This window comes from Eretmochelys imbricata, chromosome 16 (assembly GCF_965152235.1).
Source record: "Eretmochelys imbricata isolate rEreImb1 chromosome 16, rEreImb1.hap1, whole genome shotgun sequence".
Taxonomy (NCBI): Eukaryota; Metazoa; Chordata; order Testudines; family Cheloniidae; genus Eretmochelys; species Eretmochelys imbricata.
This window is the reverse complement of record NC_135587.1, coordinates 11,623,619-11,643,004: the sequence shown is the minus strand read 5'-3', so window position 1 is coordinate 11,643,004 and position 19,386 is coordinate 11,623,619. Positions and strand designations below refer to the sequence as shown.

The window sequence follows — 19,386 nt, the reverse complement described above, 5'->3', positions numbered from 1 at the left end:
TTGGCTCTGTGCTTGCCAGGCGCTATGCCCAGCATGCCAGCCCGGGTTACCAACCACCCTGCTCAGTGCTCCAGGGCACCAACAGACATTCCAAACCGAGCCGAAAGGTTTATCACACTCCAGGGGCTGGAAACCTTGTGCTGCCTTGGGGGGGAAAAAAAAAAGCCATACTAGCTTCTTTCCCTGTCTCACTTTAGGGGGCCAGTTTTTCTCTGTAATAAAAGCCAGTCCTCTTTCTCCCCACACACAAAACTAAAGGAAGGCCTGGCGAAACCTTTTTGTCCAGTCAGTCCTCCTTTCCATGGCGTGGCTGCGTTCTTTGCTCCAGTATGCCATGGATGGCCTCATGGATGGCCCCATGGGTGTGGGAGCAGTGCTGTCAGAAGTGGGATTATAAAGGACTAGCTACTCCCATGGCAGCCCAGCTGTATTTCCCGAGGATCCGGGCTTGCATTCTTATTTCACACGGCGGGCTTGTCTGTGGCAAGTCAGAACATTTTGCAAAGAGTGGGTATGTTTCCCCCTCCTTATGCATGTTGCTCTTCCCCAGCAGTTGCCAGGCAGGTGTTTTTTTTAAAACCTCCTGGTTGAAACTGTTCCCTTGAGCCTCTGGAGCAGCTGGGCTGCTGAACAGAGCCGAGCTTTAATCGCCAGAGATGCAGCAGCCATTGATCTGCTGGGCCAGAGGCTCCATGTACAGAAGGTGGCATGAGATGCTGGCTGTTGGCACGAAGTGGAGTGTTGGGTACGATGTAACAGTGGCAGGGAAAGTGCCCCCCCATCTCCAGGTCTAGACTTGGCCAGCCCACAAGAAGAGGGTCCCATCTCCTCCAAGGTCTGGTGAGCAAGGGAGTTGGCCATGTGATTTCCGTGGGCATTGGTTTCTTCTTCATTGCCTGCTCTGTAGAATGGGACATGCTCCAGGTAGTCTAGAGGTCACTGACTTGTTTTGTGGCCTTTAGCAAATCACATGGCCTCAATTTACCCACCTGTAAAATGGGGATAAATATCTACCCCTCAAGGGGTTGTTGAGGTTTAATGTTCACAAATGTCTTTGATATCCTCAGAGAAAAGATACTGTCGAGTTGCCAAGGCCTGTTATCTGGGGCTGATTGACAAGAGCTGTGCAGCCTCCATCCGTAGAAGGGGTGTTCCACTCCAAGGGATGCTGAAGCTGCATGGCTTCCTTAGAGCTTTGCTTGGCAGTTTGTCAATCAGGAGGTGGTGCTGGAGGCTTTTAAATAGGTATTTTTGTACTCTGCGGCTCCTTCGCTGGGATTGTGGCTCAGGTGAAATAACGATCTCATGCAATCGCTATAATCTTTTCCCAGGTGTCTCTTCAGAGAACTTCAGAGCAAGTATATGGGACAGATCCCTTGATGTTTACATTGATGGAGAAGGGAGGCGTGACTGGTCTCCATCTCTTCTCGAGATGGTCTCTGTGAGTGACATGGATGTCTGTAATGGGGGAATCGGGAATCCGGAGGGAAATGGAAGTTTGAGTCCTTAGGAAAAAGCATTGCCGTGTGCAAACGCCTCACCCTGAGCTGACTCTTTCTTCTCACACCATGTAATGCTGCGCACAGGTTTGAAGCGCCACGGGGAGCTGAGCAGAGTGAGGGGCCTGGGCACGTTTGCCAGTGGTCTTGGCTGGCAGAGCTTTCAGAGTAACGGAGTGTAATGGTGAGGATCTTGCTGTTGGAGGAGCTCAGGAAGTCACAGAGCAAGGCCCCTGTGACTCTGGGTGTTGTACAAGGATGCGCAGGGTGACTTCCAGGCCGCTATATGCGAGGACTCTGATACGACGCGCTAGGTTCCTAATGTCCTGAAACGTCTGATTTATGTTGTGCCTGTTGGTCACTCGCACGATGCATTGGCTTGTGTCAGTCACTGACCTGCAAGGGCTTACCAGAATTGCAGAGTGGCTTTACGCTGGGCACCATTGCTCTTAAACGCTAACAGAGCGATCCGGGCTGTATGGGGTAAGTCTGGCTGTCGTACTGGGGTTGGGAGGAAGGGGGAGCAGGTGCCAAAGAGCATCTCTTGTGGCAGGGGTGTTCTGGGTCTGTGTTCACATTGCTGCGTCCTCCTAGAATCCTTCTGACATTTAGCCTGAAATAAGGCCAGGGATGCAGCATGGGATGGAGAAATGGTTTTAGTTGACGAGTTGATACCCTGTATAGGTAACACCAGCCAGCTCCTCCCATTCCCAGCCCTGCCCAAGCTTCCACCCGTGCTTGTATCCAAGCTAGATGTCTCCTGCTATTAAAGCACAGCAACCGGTAACTCCAGGAAATCCGTTTCCTTCTCCTGTTTTGGGAAGAAGGCCCTATGGGGACTCTGCATCACCTGGGCGTACGGGACCTTGTGGGGTCAGGAGAGAGGCATTTAGTGATTGTGGGAAATTAACGAACATCTGCTCTAGTGAATGCTAAACCCAGCTCTGCCACAGCATCCCAGCCCGGGTCTGCAGTGCACCCCCCCTAGTCGAATCCAGGGCCCCGAAGCACTGCAGCTCCCCTAGAAAGCCACGTAAACGAACTTCACGTGCGACCAGCAGAGCCACCTGCCATTCCAGTCTCCAGGTCTCTTTCTGGAGCAGAGACAGAGTGGTTTTCATAAGGGTTGTTCTGAACACTTGGCCGGGCAGCCTCCCTGCTCACGGCTGTGCTCTGTTGTGCGCACGTCCTTGGTCAATCGGAGTCTCTGCTGACAAATAAAAATGGAATTGAATGGAATGGAATTGAAAGTCAAAAGGGCTCTGTAATAATTTTAGGCTGCCTGAGGCACCGTGCTGAAGCCCTGGCATTATAAATAAGGGTAATGTACTAGAGACTGAATTACAATCAAAGCAGCCATAAGAACATGGAATGTGCGCCACGCTTATTTAAAGGATATAGAGTCAGATTATGATCTGTAGACAGCGCACTGCTGGCAAATCAATAACCACTCACTCAAATAGGGGCCAGGAGGACTTTGATTAGAAACGGGGAAGGGATGTGGGGACATTGGGTGGGAGCCCAACCTACGGGGAGTAAGATCTGCATTGGGACGCCCCATCCCACCCGTTACCTCTGACAACTCAGAGGCGGGGGGGGGAGGGGGTTTGCTCAGTTAAGAATCGGTCTCTTCCTCCTCCTTGTTGCCTCTCTCATCTCCAGAATCTCAGCCCTGATTTCTAACTTACATCCAAGCTTACACTTACTTTAATTAAATTTAGTCTTTTTTTTTTTTTTTAAAGCACGATGCCAAATGTGGGTTTATGAACTAGTCCTGGGTAGTGGGGTAATATCCAGATTGTTGGCTCTGGTTCTGAGCCCACTCACCCCAGAGTAAATCAGGAGTCACTCCATGCAAGTCGGCAGGCTTATTCTGGTATAAACTCAGTTGAAGGGACGTCTTGCGGGCTTCCACTGAGAGGATGGTGCTCAGCTGGAGGGGCTGGGATTTAATTAGGAGCTGATGCTAGCGCCTGCAGAGTCACTGTTGTGCTAATGGAAATGTCTGCAGAGCAATCACTGTTTGTTAGTTAGAAGCTCTTGGAATAGCTGGTTCAGCTGCTGTTCTCCCCTAACTAGACCACATGACAGCTTGGCAAGGAGGATGGCTCTTCTTGCAGAGATCCTTCTACGCTGCCTTGAAGAGCTTGCTACAGCCACCATCCGTGCAAAGAGGAGCTGTTCCAGCTCCCAGCCAGAATACATAGTCTGCCTTGGAGAAACCAAAGGCTGAATGAACGTAGCAATAGGAATAAACACTGGGCCAAATGCTGCCTTCAGCCACGTGCAGCCCACTCCCACTGAACCCAGTGCCTGAGGGGAGAACCTGAGCAAATGTGTGTAAATCTCCAAGGTCTCACGCTAGGAGGTCTCTAGGGGTGTGGTAGCACAAGGAGGTGCATGCACTGGTCCTGCATCTCTTTGAGAGCTCAGGCTCACGCCTTCTGCAAGCGAAAACAAGCTGGGTGCTTCGTGGTTCCTCCTCCAAATGGCCAAAAGCACCAGCTAGTTCAGCCTCCTTGGTGACTTCTGCTCAGAAGAGACCGAATGCAACACAATCCTTGGCATTTCCAAAATGCTGGGGGTGGCGAGGCAAAGGATTCATGGTAAATTCTTTGCTGTGAGGGTTGGAGAGCTTGTTCTTGCAGCCGCTGAGTTTCCTCTGATACTTTGGCAACCCTATGAACTGCTTTGTGGGCTGGGGGTGTGGGTGGGGGTGGGTGGATTAGCCCTGTAGCCCAGCAGAGATCTTATGAGGGTGGTAGGACAGTGCTGGGTGTATCTGAAGGACATAAACATCAAGAGGGGAAGGAAGTGTCTGAGGTGGTACAAGGGCTCATCTGCATCGGGTGATGGTTAAAGATCAGTATTCGGTGCTGACGTTAGACCTATATCAGCTACCTTTGATTGTGACTTGGTATTGGCTTGTCTGGCTTGGAGGGTTTCTGTTCCCTTTGCTGGCAGAGCCCAGCGTTAGGTGAATTGCTCTGCTCTATGGGGGAGAGGGATTCTCAGGGCACTGCAGTGTTAGGTGCTGTTGGCTCTTACTTGCCGTTCCAGAGGCTTAATGAGGAAGTGTGGGTGGGAATGCCGGCACTGTGCTGGGGACACCCAGCTTTGTCTCCCATTAAGGAAGCTTGGAGAGTGGCTGAGCGTGTCTCCTTGTCAGAATGCGAGCAATGCTCAACCCAGATAAGGTGGAGGTGATTATGGAGAGTTGGGAGAAGCAGCCAGTGGATTTGGCAGGGCCTGCACTGGGTCCACTGATTGAGGGTGTGCAGCCAGCATTTGCTGCCCGGTTTTGCAACTTAGCTACCCCTACTTCCCCTCACAGAACCTGAGATACTTTTAAAACTAACAGCAGCAGTGCTAGGGTGGCTTTTTCCATCTCTGGGAGGTTTGAGTCCTTTCCCTTTCTAGTCGTCCGCACTTCTAGTCTGGACTTCAGCAACGTGCTGTACTTGGGGCTATAACCTAAATCCACTCAGAAGCTGAAGCTTAATGCACAAGGCAGCTCCCTGTGTAAACAGGGTGCCTAACCAGCACTCCAAGGGGTGTACCAGCTGAACAGGAAGAGTCCCCTGTGGCCTAGGACATCACCCCATGCAATAGTTGGTGTGAAAGAGAGACCTACCTTGATTCTGGAACTCCCTCCCTTCCCAAATAGTCAGTCATAGTGCAAAGCCTATCTCAGTGGGCCCTTGGGGAAGACTGGGGTGAGGGGCTTCTTTAGGGATCTGAAGAGGGAGCGAAGTGTCTTTGTTGCATGGCTGCCTTTGTGTTTGGGATCTGCCAACAGGGATCTGTTGCTTTTGTTGTTAGTGGTTTGAGTGGTAAATGGTTATCAGGATGCCTAGAGGCTCGGGAGATGTCTCTAAAGATGTTAAATGTAGATACATAAATAGGGGAGATAATTAAGAGTAATAGGATAAAATGCTACCTTCACCATCTTCCTCCTTTCCTAACCTTCTGAGTTTCTCTTCCCTCTCTGTTGCCTTTCACAGTTGTGCACCTGTGCGAACATTTCCCTGTGAAGTGTGTTTGTGGGGACAGGGCAGTTTGTAGAAAGACGCCCGAGAAAACAAAGCGGTGTTGAAAGTGGGAAATAAAGGAAGGTGCAAGCTGATGAGCGGGATAAAAAAATTCCTCCAAGTTAGGCCTGTCTGTGGAATACGTCTCCCAGGGGATGTGGGGGAAACCCCGTTGCTTGAGTCATTTTGAAACTAATCTGAACGCAGCACTAAAATTCAATTCCGTAGGGAGCAATCCTGTGCTGCCAAGGGCGGGTGGAGATTTCTGTCTGGGAGATGCTGCATAATTTTGGATTATATCTTAAATGGTAGATAGCACTGAAGCACTTACAGAATAATGTTTAAATGGGGGTTACATTTGTGGGTACCTCAGTGCAGAAGAAACCCAGGGCATATAACGGAGGCTTATTGCAGGGCAGAACAGAGCTGCGGGTGAGAAGATTCCAAAGCAGTTGACAGCGCTAGGTCTGGCTCTAGCCGGCATGAGATCAGTTCACAAGCATGGTCGTTATAAAAAATATATATACTCCCAGATCCGTACTCAGTTTTTTCTGGTCTCTTTCAATGGTGGTAACAATTCAGTCTCCTTGTGAGCTGAGTGAAATCTTTGTTGGGAGGGTGCCAGGCCAGGTGTTGGGTAAAGGGGCATAGAGGACATGATCTGTGTGCTGGAAATTCCGTGGAGCCTTTTTTCCCCTAGGGATTTGGTCCTTTGCGTAGACAAGCCTGGTGGATTCCAGCAACCTGGAAAAAGTAGAGAGCGGGAAGAAGGAAAGCAAAGCACAAGGAACGCTTGGTTATCATGGGGAGATGCTCCAGAGATGAGCTGCCTTGGGCAGATTGGCTTATTTTAATAATGACCTTCAGGAGTTAAATGAAAATACAATAAGCAGGGCAGATGAGAAAGAACAAGCCAATTAAATACAAAACATGCTTTGTAAAACTCCATGACAGATAAGACAGGGCTGCAACCTCCAGAGTAACTGATGAATGCTAAATCACTCCACAAGGACTGGGGAGGAGGTATGTGTGGTGGGGGTGGGGGAATGGGTTTAGGCTATTGAATATTTCAAGACTTGCAGCCCACTTTGGAAACCGGAGAAAGGTGAAACGGCTGTGGTTGCTTTGCTTCCCTTTCAGTAAAACAAAGGGGGCGGGAGCAGGAGGGGGTTGAGCCGGCCTGGAGCTGGAAGGCATGCAGTAACAATTCTCCAACTTTAATATCTGCTGTTTCATTTTATATTCATCATGTCAGCATAATCTGCTTTTATGGGAATCGTCTTGGTTCTCGACCAAATGCATTTAGGCCCTTTTTCTTTTAAGTTTGATAGTAATGTGACTTGAAGACCTCAATGAAATGTTTATATATAAGGATTGTAGAAACAGCAAAAGAAAAAATGGAATTACAAAGTCGGAAGGGATCTTACTTCTCGGTCTCGCCTTGGACCTTTTTCACGAACAGGTGACCTAGTGGCTGGCTCAAGCCCAGTTCCTGGGTTCTGCTATAAGAGACTGTTTACCTGTTCCCAACAGTGGGGGTGTGACAGCTATTGCTTGGTTTCTTTGGGATACTACACAAACCAAAGTTTTTGGGGGGCAGGGAAAGGCTCTGCCACTCTGCAAGGGCATAGAGCTTATGGCCAGATGGGACCTTTAGCTCACCCTAACCGGACCTTCTGCTGGGGCAATGGACACCATCTTGGATGCAGGAGAAGGAGCATCTCATCATGCCTATGGCTATTAATAAAACAAACCCCTTGTACGTTGCTGTTAATGTACCTGTGCTTGATAGGACGGGGTGAGACTCACTTCTTGCCCCAAAGAGCTTGCAGCATAAGGTTGAGGCGGTGAACTGAAAACGAGTCACAGGGTGAGAGTTTGGGTAAGGGTGGGTGTGGGGGGGGGCAGGAGGGATGCGTGGAAGAAGGGGATTTTGAAGTGGGTGCTACAAGGAGAAGAGAGACTGTTGGGTGGGCGAGAACAGCCAGGCATAGGTGGGAGCATTCTGAGATACGGTGCAGAGAATGGGAGGAGGCAAAAGGAACAGCGAAATTAGGCATTCTGGAGATGAGGCAGACATGTTGGTGGGGGAGGATTTGTGAAGGCCCAGGCCTCTAGGTGAAGATGCTGAATGGGCTGAGGTGAGAGATGGGAATGCCTGAAGGAAGTGGAGGTGGGGGAAGATGCCAGTGTAGAAGCTGCCAGTGTAGAAGCAGAGAAGGTACCTTCAGCAGCAGCCTTCCGGCCACACTGGAGGTTGGAGAGGCAGTGGGGTCAGACAGCGCCTTGCTAATCAAGGTGAGAGCTGGTCAAGGAGCGCAGCAGAAGGGATAGTGAGAATGGGGTTGAGGGTGGTGACAGACCTTAAGGAGAGTCTGGCAGAGGGGGGAAGAGGGGAGTCAGAAGTGATGAGATTGGGAGAGGCGTATACGAGCGGGGTTGTCGGTGGCGAAAAGGGGCAGGGAGAGGGATTAGCAGCAGACAGGAGTTCAGTGAAGTCTCTGCAGCTGTGAGCCCAGGAGTACACACACAGTAGGGGGAGTCACTGCCAAAATGCAGATGGGATCCTCCTGTATTGACAATGGGGGCGGGGGGGATACGAGGCTCGCTCCCAGCTGCAGGGTAGACGTACCCATAGGCTAGTGTGTTCTGAGGTTTATTAATCTGTGGTAAGTGGCACCCAAATTTTGTACCCAGCCCTTATCAGAAATTGCCTAGACACAGGATTTCCAGTAAAACTGTAGAATGAAGCGTAAGCTGAAGTTTCCAGACTAGCCGCCTTTGGGGGGAGGCTTTGATGAATACGGCACGTTTTCCTTTCCCAGGAGTCTAGCTTAGTGAGATCTTGTATTTCAACTAACTTCAAAACTTCCCCAAAACGTTCTGCTCTGACTAAGAGGCACCACATGCAGGCATTCAGGCAGGGAGAAGGAAGTTCCTGGAAAGGAGTAGGGATTGGGGGGGATGTTGACTCTGGAGTGTTTCCAGCCTGGGAGGCAAGGCCTGAGAACCACAAAGAAGCATCAGCACAGATTCTCCATCTCAGGGCTGGTCTACACTGGAAACTTACATTGACATCGCTACGTCTTTCAGGGGTGTGACAAATCCGCACCCTGAGAGACGTAGTTAAGCCAATCTAACCCGTGGTGTAGACAGTGTTGACCGAATAATTCATCTGTTGCCCTAGCTACCGCCTTTCAGGGAGCTGCATAAACTAGAGCAATGGGAGAGCCCCTCCCGTCACCCCAGTGAGTGTCTACACACTCTGCGTTGCAGGGGCCCTGTTCTAGCTATAGTGGTTTAAGTGTAGACACGGCCATAGTCCTAGGAATAAAACTGATTGGCTGAACCTCCTTTCCGAAACTTGGCAGGGACTTTTCCCTTTGGCTGCAGTGCCTCCGAGTGGCAGCAGATCGGCTCAGTGCTGATGGAAGTCCCATCTTTCAAATGACGTTTAAACTGGTCCCCATCTCCTTGTGTTCATTGAAAGGGCTCGTAGCGCTTTCCCCAAACTGCAGTTGGGCTGTATCCGGGACAAGCCCTCCTGCTCTTGTGAGATCACGTTCTGCCTCCCCAACCTCTCCCTCCTTTGACACGGGGCTGGCTTCATACCTTAGTGTCCTATAGGAGGCGCAATGCTAGGTTCCTCCCAGAGGGAGCTATGTTTCGCTTATGGGAGAGGTAAACTCTGTGCGAGGTGCTGTACGAATGTGGGATTTTAATTTTATGAGACTCCTTTTAAGTTTTATCTAACCCTAGAGTGTCCTTGAATGTGACCTCTGGGGTTCAGTTTTGTTTTGCAGGGAGCCAAATGCAAGGGCCACCTTTGCTGGTGTGTGCTGCTCCTGGAAACGGCTTTATTTATTTGCTGGGATGGGGACTGGGTTATTTGCAGAAAACCTGCTTTGGCGGCGGCGGAGTGACAGTGAATTTGTGCATCTCTGAGGTGCAAGCCTACTCTGTTTTGTATTCCAGGCTTGGGCAGGAGTTTATTCTCAACAGAGTGGGCAAACTAGCGGTCGCTGTGCTTGCAAGGTCGAGATATCTAGCTGTCCTCCCATTAGATTCAGGTGGTGATGCCATTGTCTCTGATATGTCGATAGAATAATTAGTGAGAAGGCGAGCAAGGGAGTGTGTAATATTGGCCTAACCTTGTAGCTGCAGACTGCAGCCAGGGATCCAGCCTGCTGTGGGACAGTAGAAACCTGATCGACAGGTAAACCCAGCCCTGTGGAAAGGTTTGGATTTCTTGATGAGGCTTTCTCTTTGAGCGCGTGATTGTTCTCTTGGTCTAAAACAATGACCGTAGGAGTCGTGTGTTTTCTGATGCAAAATGTGTGTTGCTTTCAGGGCTGGAAAAATCCATTTGCCCCTGAAGAGCGGGGGGCTTTCTTTGCCGAGTGAAGGGGCCTGAATGGAACCACTGACTTCTGCAGAAACGGGTCGAAGGCTAGACGCTACTAGGTGGCTACTAGGAGAGCCTTACACCTGTGATGTTTTCCTGAGTCTGCAGACTGACAGCTGCTAATCAGCCCCTTGACTGGAGGCCCCGGTGTGAAACTGACCAGGCCGGCCGTGGCTGCTCCCAACCTTTTTGGCAGCTGTGAGGCTGCTCAGGGTCTTGTTTAGTTTCAGGCTGCTGCTGTTCCTGGGTTGTGCCGGAGGCTCCCTCTCTTTGGCATCTGCTTTCGGCTAGAAGGGGTCTGAGTTTTCCAAGCCTCTGATTATTTATGGTGCCCGAAGTGCGCGAAGTGCTTTGCAAAACCTGGTATGATACAATCCCAGCCCCAGGCTGTTTACGGTGTAAATTTGAGTATCCGGGGCATGAGAGCAGGAGTTCATGTCAGCAGAGGAAGGCTAACAAAGGAGCCATTCCAGGTGTGTCCCTCTCGTGCAGCAGCTTGCTTTCCCACCGGCACTGCCTCCTGCTGGTGTCTCCTTGTGCTTTTCCACCGTGCTGAGGAAATGGCTGTGACTGGTTTTCTGTGCCAAACATAACGGCCGTGCCAGTGAGCTAGTCCTGGAGAAAGGCGTATTTCAGGGGTGGACAAACTGCGGCTTGCGAGCCGCCGCGTGTGGCTCTTTTACAGTTAAAGTGCGGCTCGCAGAGTCGTCCCACCTCTCCCATTCTCTGCCTACCAGTCCGGTAGGCAAGCTTGGGGCTTCTTGCCTGTGGCAGGATGGTGGTGCTGCACCACCCAGCTGCAGAGCAGAAACCCTGAGCCCTGGCAGGTGCGCCCAGCTCACGAACTTCTGGAAATTTGCTGAAGGCAGCTCAGAAGGTCAGTAAGTTTGGCCACCCTGGTGTTTTTCTTGTAACTGTCCGCTGATCTCTGCTCTCTGGCTTCTTCCTCCAATTTGAACTAATGGCAAAACCCCTGTTGAGATAACACCTCAGATCCCTAGGAGCTACATGTTGTTCTTGAGCATCTGTACAGCTGGAGGATAGTCAAGGGACTTTGTATTTCAGGGATGAGGTCCTCTGCCTTTCATTGCATAAGAAACGTACGTGTGTGTGTGTGTGTACGCCATTCCTCTCTCTCCTAGCTTGCAAAAAAGAATGACCAGGTTTACATAACAGCCCTATCACAAGGGCTGAACAGTGTTTAAAAACAGATTACAATAAATATCTTGCGTTTCTGTTGCACATCTCATCCAAAGATCTCAAAGCACTTTCTAGCCAGTAATTAATTAGGCCTCACAACTACCCCAGCCTCTGAAGCAAGGGCAGTATTCTCATTCTATATATGGGGGAAATGAGGAACAGACATGGAGTGATTTGCGGATGATACTAAACTGGGAGGAGTGGTAGATACGCTGGAGGGGAGGGATAGGATACAGAAGAACCTAGACAAATTGGAGGATTGGGCCAAAAGAAATCTGATGAGGTTCAATAAGGATAAGTGCAGGGTCCTGCACTTAGGACGGAAGAATCCAATGCACCGCTACAGACTAGGGACCGAATGGCTAGGCAGCAGTTCTGCGGAAAAGGACCTAGGGGTGAGAGTGGACGAGAAGCTGGATATGAGTCAGCAGTGTGCCCTTGTTGCCAAGAAGGCCAATGGCATTTTGGGATGTATAAGTAGGGGCATAGCGAGCAGATCGAGGGACGTGATCGTCCCCCTCTATTCGACATTGGTGAGGCCTCATCTGGAGTACTGTGTCCAGTTTTGGGCCCCACACTACAAGAAGGATGTGGATAAATTGGAGAGAGTCCAGCGAAGGGCAACAAAAATGATTAGGGGTCTAGAACACATGACTTATGAGGAGAGGCTGAGGGAGCTGGGATTGTTTAGCCTGCAGAAGAGAAGAATGAGGGGGGATTTGATAGCTGCTTTCAACTACCTGAAAGGGGGTTCCATAGAGGATGGCTCTAGACTGTTCTCAATGGTAGCAGATGACAGAACGAGGAGTAATGGTCTCAAGTTGCAGTGCGGGAGGTTTAGGTTGGATATTAGGAAAAACTTTTTCACTAGGAGGGTGGTGAAACACTGGAATGTGTTGCCTAGGGAGGTGGTGGAATCTCCTTCCTTGGAAGTTTTTAAGGTCAGGCTTGACAAAGCCCTGGCTGGGACGATTTAACTGGGAATTGGTCCTGCTTCGAGCAGGGGGTTGGACTAGATGACCTTCAGGGGTCCCTTCCAACCCTGATATTCTATGATTCTATGATGTGCCCCAGGGACATCGATCCCAGTTTTCCTGGCTCCTAGTCCCTTGCTCAAAGCACTAGGGTGAGAGGAGCAAGTCTCTCTCTCAGGTGGTCTGTCTGTTGTGCAGTGACGTGGGACGTGTGTTTGAATGCAGCTCTCTCGTGAGTGCAGAAACTGAACCCCAGTTGTTTCTGTTACTGCAGAGATGTCTGGGACTGTGGCGGATATTTCCTTGGTGCACTGGAAGCAGCAGTGGCTGGAGAACGGCACCCTGTATTTCCACGTCTCCATGAGCAGCGCTGAGCAGCTGTCCCGGGCCACCCCGCCCACCCTTCAAGAGCCTTCTGAGATCGTGGAGGAGCAGATGCACATTCTTCACATTTCTGTCATGGTGAGTGAATCTTTCTTCCCTTTCCTGCCCAATCTGGTGGGCCAAGAGGAGCAGCTGGAAGGGACTGGTGGCTGGACAGAAGTGAGACGGGGGCGCTAAAAGGGTGATAGGCTGGTTTGCCTCAGTCCAGCTTCCGGTGTGCAAACGTCTATATCCCCAACCAGCATAGCGGTCCCTGGTTACTGGGGTTTGGCAGAGCAAGACAAATAACTGAATGGGCCTGGAAAATGAGTTATTCCTGTTTCTAAAGGTAATTCTGTCCAGGGCAGGGGTGTTGCATACGGACGCCTCCCTTGCCTCTGTGTGCGGTATACGGAATGCTTCTCACCAGTGTTAAGTTCTGACGCGAGACAAGTTGGTGAGGGCAAGTTAATGTCTTAATGCTTTTTTTTTTTTTTATAAGCTGACGCCTACCCATTACATGGGTGTCAGCAGTGGACGGATCCTGTGTCATTGAAAACCAATCTGATACTTGCGGGGTTCTGCAAAAGCAGTTTCCGTCTTCCCAAGCGTTTGGATCAGTCTGTCTTCGGTACTGAGGCCTCTGTTACCATAGGATCTGGGTCCTTATTCGTAGAGCACCCTGTGAGACGGGAAGTGCTATTCTCCCCATTTTACCAATGGGGATCTGAGGCATGGAGAGACTCAGTGACTTAGTTGCCCAAGGAAAGTCTGTGGCAGAGCTTAGCATTGAACCTGGGTTTCCCAAATCCCAGGCTAAAACCCTAACCACTGAGCAATCCTTACTCTCTTAGCTGTTATGGTTATGTTTGTGTTGCTTCTTCATTGCTGAGTGGTCTTGCTGGGGGGGTTGAAATCACAGACTCCTGAGAAAGTGCCCTCCAACTGCATTGGACGGCGGAGAATGCACGGAAAGGGCAGTTGTAGGAAGGTATCTCCAGTCCACGCCTGTTTAATGTATGTGTTCATAGCTTTGAATTCGTGCATTGGTTCAGAACTTGTGCTTGCTAGATTTTTCTGGGCTACTTGGATCCTTGTTTTCCACTTGAGCAGGGACTTGCTCCACTTTTTTAAAAGATCAAACCTACATAAGCAAGTTCACTAAATGCATTACAGAAGTGGGTTGCGGATTTAGCTGGGACATCAAGTATAGGTATCTATAAAAAGATACATTGCCTTGACACTTCCATATAAAGAGAGAGTGAATTGGCTGGGACTATAGAGAGGAGAGGAAAGAGGGCATGATAGAAGCATACATAACAACGAATGGGATGGAGAAGGTAAATTGGATGCTCTTATTCATAAGCAAGGGGACAGTCAATGGAACTGAAAGACGACAAACCTAAAAACATGAAAAGGAAATCCTGTTCTTTCATAATACGTAATTAACCTGTGAACCTCATTGCCACAGTACATCACTGAGGCCAAGAGCTTAGCTGAATTCAGAAAAGGATTAGACATTTATGTGGCTAATGAGAACATTCATAGTTAATGTTAGATGGGATCAATTTTTTAAAAGCAATATAAACTCTCATGTTTCAGGGCATAAGCCAACTACTAAGTGGTCAAGGTTAGGAAGACACTTTTCCGAGGTGTAAATTGATGCCATAATTGCACCTTTCTCTCCTAAGCAGGGTTGAAGGGAGGATGTGGTCCTGGAGGGACCGTTGGTCTGATTTGGTGTGGTGGCTCATATGCGTGTTCCCATGTGGAATAGCCTGTAGGAATCTCGCAGAACTGAGTGAAACCCCAGTGCTGGGTTTCATTACAAACTTGAAACTTTGCCCAGTCTGGTTGAAAGATTCATTAACTTTTCAAGTGAATCCGGGCCAAGTTTTGAGTGAATGGGAGCAGATATATGGTTTTTGCCTCAAAACCATGCAAAATTTACAGCTTACGCAAAACCAGGTGAAACGCTTTGTTTTCAGAAGAGATTTTTCATCTGAGGGTGTGTTTTGCTCAATAGCTGTAGGGCTGGTCTACACTCAAAAATTAAATTGAGCCAGCTACATTGCTCATGGGTGTGTAAAATAAATAAATAAAATAAAAAAAAAATCCACACCCCGAGAAGTTGGCTTAACAACGCCGAAGTTCCATTTTTACAGCGCTAGGTGGATGGAAGAATTCTGCTGACTTAGCTCCTGCCTCTCAGCAAGGTGGATTCACTACAGCAACGGGAGACCCTCTCCCCCTCCCCCCCCCGCTGCTGTAATAAATATCTGCACCGACGTACTGCCGCAGCATAGCTGTCGTGTTTTAAGTGTAGACGCAGCCTTCGCTATGCCCTGTCTTATCCTTGACCCCCCTAAACCTACATCCCAGGGCAGCCTGACGTACGTGTTGTACCGCTTCTGCTACTCCCATAGGAGTCCCATAACTATCTCATACTCTCCCTGCAGTGTCATCGACCATCTACTGTGCCAGACCCCAGCGCCTGGGCTCACTCAGTACCTAACCTCTTGCCGTCCCCATAGATATTCCATCTTGCCATTCTAGTTCAGACCACACCATTTTCTTGCCCTCCTTGGTAGGGCCCTACTAAATTCACAGTCCACTTCGGTCAATTTCACGGTCATAGGATTTTAAAAATGGTTAATTTCATGATTTCAGATATTTAAATCTGAAATTTCACAGTGTTGTAATTGTCGGGATCCTGACCTAAAAAGGAGTTGGGGGGTGGAGGGGGTGTCACAAGATTATTGTAGGGGGGGTTGCGTTACTGCCCCCCTTACCTCTGCAGTGCTGCTGGAGAGCGGCAGCTGCTGGCCGGGAGCCCAGCTCTGAAGGCAGAGCCACCGCCAGCAGAAGCGCAGAAGTCAGGATGGCAGGGTGTGGTATGGTCTCTGGGCTGCTGCCTGCAGAGCTGGGCCCTCAGTCAGCAGCCGCCGGGCCGCCCAGCTTTGAAGGTAGTGCAGAAGTAAGGGTGGCAATACCTCAACCCCCATCCCCCCCTGCCCCAATAACTCTCCAACCCCCCTGTAACACCCCGTGAAATCTGTATAGTATAAGGTAAAAGCACACAAAAGACCAGATTTCACGGTGGGAGACCAGATTTCATGATCCATGATGAATTTTTCACGGCCGTGAATTTGATAGGGCCCTACTCATTAGACTTGCTAAACACTCTCCTCTCTCTTATTCCACTTTATGCCAAAAAAATTCAGTCTCCCCTACTTACCCCCTCGGTAGACGAGACACATCCTGACTGCTATGCAGAAGTGGTTCTGAGGCCACACCTGCGCTCCCCGTAGGAGATGAATAGCTACTGCGACCTCACCCCTTCTACACACGCTATCTGTGGGTCCCATTCACCAGCAGCCTAGATAGAGCTATGATCTCACCTGCTTCACATAGGGGACAGGAGGGAACTGGCATGGCCTGGGCTTATCTTTGAATCTGATTTAAGGAGCTGTGCTGTTTACCTTTACTTGCGTGCACATTCTGTGTCCGATTTGCAGCATGGCAGGGTACAGGGACAGAGTTAAGGTTGCCTGTGGAGTATCTGTGTCTGGGATTGGGTGACCGCGCTTTAGGAAGCGTTGTGTGTTTGACTGAACACCATCTTAAAGAAACATTTTTCTTTTGGATTTGTGGTGTTGTTGATGCTGCTTATGCACTGCGTGGTTTTCTGGTAGCCTTGTTCTCTGCCTGGAGTGTACAGTGCAAGAGGATGGGGCTGGGGATACAGGTCCTGAAGGCTGAGATGCTTGCAGATGTACGTTCCGTGTTCGCTGCACTTGTGGTAAACAGGCTAAAATCAGTGCTCCAAGTCGGGAGGCGGAACCAAAAAAGCAGGGGGAACCTGTGCAATTCTGCAGTGACGGTGTGAGCTGGGGAGCAGAGTGCAGCTCACGGTGGGGGTGAGGATAACATCGTGCAAATGAGCTGCAGGAGTGACCCTATCACACCTTCCATGTAATGGTACTTGGCATCTTTCACCGTTGCTTTTCCTTTATCCTTCACTTAGTCTTCTGGTGCTCCTGGTTTTGGTTCTTTTGTATTATATTCTTAATGCAGTGAAAGCGTGAGGAACTTTTATCCTTTTAAATTCAGCTAATTGTGTTTACACTGAACTACTTCCCCTAGGGAAGGGGAGGAGAACCAGAGCTCAGCTCCCAGAACTGGCAGTAATGGGGAGTAAGAGATGCTCCCGATAGGAATGGATAAACGTCGGGGATTGCCTGGAAGGTTAAGAATGGGGATACATTTGATGGGTACACGTGGCTGTATTTCTGGTCATTGGGGTATGAGTACAAGCCATGAATACAGTACAGCAATTACCCAAATCCAGCTTCTGCTGCTAATGTTCCCCAGCTCAAGGGCATCTTTAATAGCAAAATAATACTTGTTTTTTCCCCCTCACTGTTTTTCCTAATCTCTCCCCAATGAGACATAACATTAATTACCGCAGTTAGAGGGAATTGTCTCCATTACTGTCTGCCACCCCTTTCGTCTTGGCTTGAGCATCCAAAATTCATCTCCTGAATGAAAAGGGGGGGCAGGGGAATATGCAAATGCAGGATTTTTTTATTTATTTTTCTTTTGCGCAATGACATGTAGAAAGGAATCAATATTTTTGTCATTACACTTGTTGTGTTTTTTTCCATAATCTTAGCTGTCATTTGGGTTTAATTGTGTTGTTTCCTCTTGTGTGGAAGTAAATCTTATCTGTTTTGGATTAAAATTCAATGAAGGTCAGAGCGGCTCGAAAATTTACCAGGCTGCAGCAATTAATGTTCATTTGGCTTTGATAAATTGGAATGTTCCCCACAATAGGACTGGAGTGGATTTCACAAGCAATAATTCTTCCATTAACTCAATGATTCCATGCATGATGGAGCGTCTTGTCACTGCTCTGTTTGTCATCTGTCACTTCAAGGATCTGGGCATATGCCTGATATGATTTATCATGATTATTGGGGCTGCTTGTGTCAAAACATTTAAAACCACTAATTATTCTTGCCCTGTAAATTGCTGAATTAAACAAAACACGCAGTTCTCAGTTTTTTTTTTCCCCCTCCAGCTTGTTCCCCTGTTTAATTATCGTTCTGGGCCACTATAAATCCATGCCGAGAGCTGCATTTAACAGCATCTGGCTTGGAGATGGGTCTTATTTAGGGGACTCTAGGGGGAGTGCTGCAGGAGCTGGTGAAAGGAGCATGCTTAATCTCTACAATGTAGCTCTTTTGGTTCTCGGTGCTTCTACTGAGCACATTATCTATTGCACTTTGTGTGGCCTCTCTCAGCACCTCGCAATCTTTAATGTATTGATCCTGATGTGATAGGACACATTGTACATGTGGGAAGCTGAGGCACAGAGAGACTGTGACTTGCCGAAGGTTACCCAGGAAGTCTGTGGCAGAGTAAGGACTTGAACCCAGGTCTCCCAAGCTAGCTGGAGTGGAGTATCATGTATCACATGCTAAATGCCATGTAAGCAGAGCCCATCACCAAAGCCAGCATTGGTAGTTATAGCCCACAAGCCAGATGGAGTCAGGTTCCTGATGACGGGAAGTTGAAGACACTGGTACCTCCCAGAAGGAGCTGGCTTCATTGTTGCCTGCTGGCAAGCTCGCAAGAAATGTCTGAAGCCAAACCCTGACAGGCAGGATTCCTCTCCCTTTGCTGTATTATGGCCCTTCGTGAGCTGAAAAATGGATTTGAGAGTAATAATGAGTTCCTCTTTGATCAAAAGGAGGCAGGGCAAGAATCTTCCCACTGATGGAGGGGGAGCAAAGAGGTAAATCAGCCCTGCTCAAAGCCACCAGAATTGTGCTGGGTCAGAGTCTGAGCGCAAAGTTCAAAGGATCCCTGGGGAGGCGAGGCATGCACCCAGGTGTGCAGCCTCCAGGTAGGGATATGCTTCAGGTAAACACCACCGGCACTAGTCTTGCGTCAACTCACTGCCCAAAGCCTGGAGGCTAAAACCCATCTACCAACTGGACTGGTGCAATGGCTCATTCCAAGAAACTGGTAAAGCAGCAATTTCTAAACCCTGCCAGCCGCAAAAGGCCCTTGGCCATGCATGCTGTAGGCTGGATTCTGCCCTCCCCAATGCTGCTGTGAGAGGAGTGACTCCGCTGAAATCAATGGTGCCAGGGACGTGCATGTGTAATCAGACGCTGGAACAATGCACGCAGGTGTGTGTTTGCATAGACAAATTCATCCACTGACTCTGCTGGGTTTATTGCTGGAATGTACCAGGCTCTTATGTCTTCAGGGAAATGTAATGAGCAAATTCACGGCTTTGTTTCATCTCCTTCCTCTCTCCCGGCTATGGAATATATGAGTGTCTGGAATAAAAAGCAAACCAGCCTCGTCAGATTTCCTACACCCACTTTCTGCCTGGCTGTCATTGGCGTTAGCCAGCTAGCTGCTGGAATCCAGTTCTCCCTGTGGATTCTGTTCTACTTCAGCTCTTATTTATACGTTACCATTTTTATTACTGTTCTTATGTATCCTGATGATTCCCTAATGATCAGTCGCAGGGGCTGTGTTCTGCCAGCTTCGGAGATGGGCAAAAGGTGTGTTCTTAAACATTTCACTCTGATATAGCAACCTCTTCCTGCCTGCTGTGAAGTGTAGCCCGGGGATGGGTGCAGTGGGCCTGAGTCGACTTGCTCTAATACCAGTGTGACTTCTGTTTAACTCCACTGACTTCATTGGAGCTGCTCCTGATTACGCTGGTTAGGGAGATTAAAATCCAGTGAATGCCGATTGTCTCATATCCCTGCCTTGTGGGTCTGGCCCTGGGGTTCCTGCTTTAGTATCTGCATAGGGGTTGGTGGAGGGTTTTTTTTTTTTTTAAGTGGCTACCACCTCATTTCAGGATCTTCCTTCCTGCAGGCTCGCTG

The 19,386-nt window shown here is 49.2% G+C and overlaps 1 protein-coding gene across 1 annotated transcript in view; it reads left to right on the top strand.

Moving 5' to 3' along the window:
• The window catches only part of ASTN2 (astrotactin 2), a 595,119-nt gene that overhangs the window by 68,679 nt on the left and 507,054 nt on the right, over positions 1-19,386 (top strand). Inside the window, 1 exon segment of the mRNA XM_077835839.1 lies at positions 12,384-12,571. Within this exon segment, the coding sequence (XP_077691965.1) occupies positions 12,384-12,571 (188 nt within the window).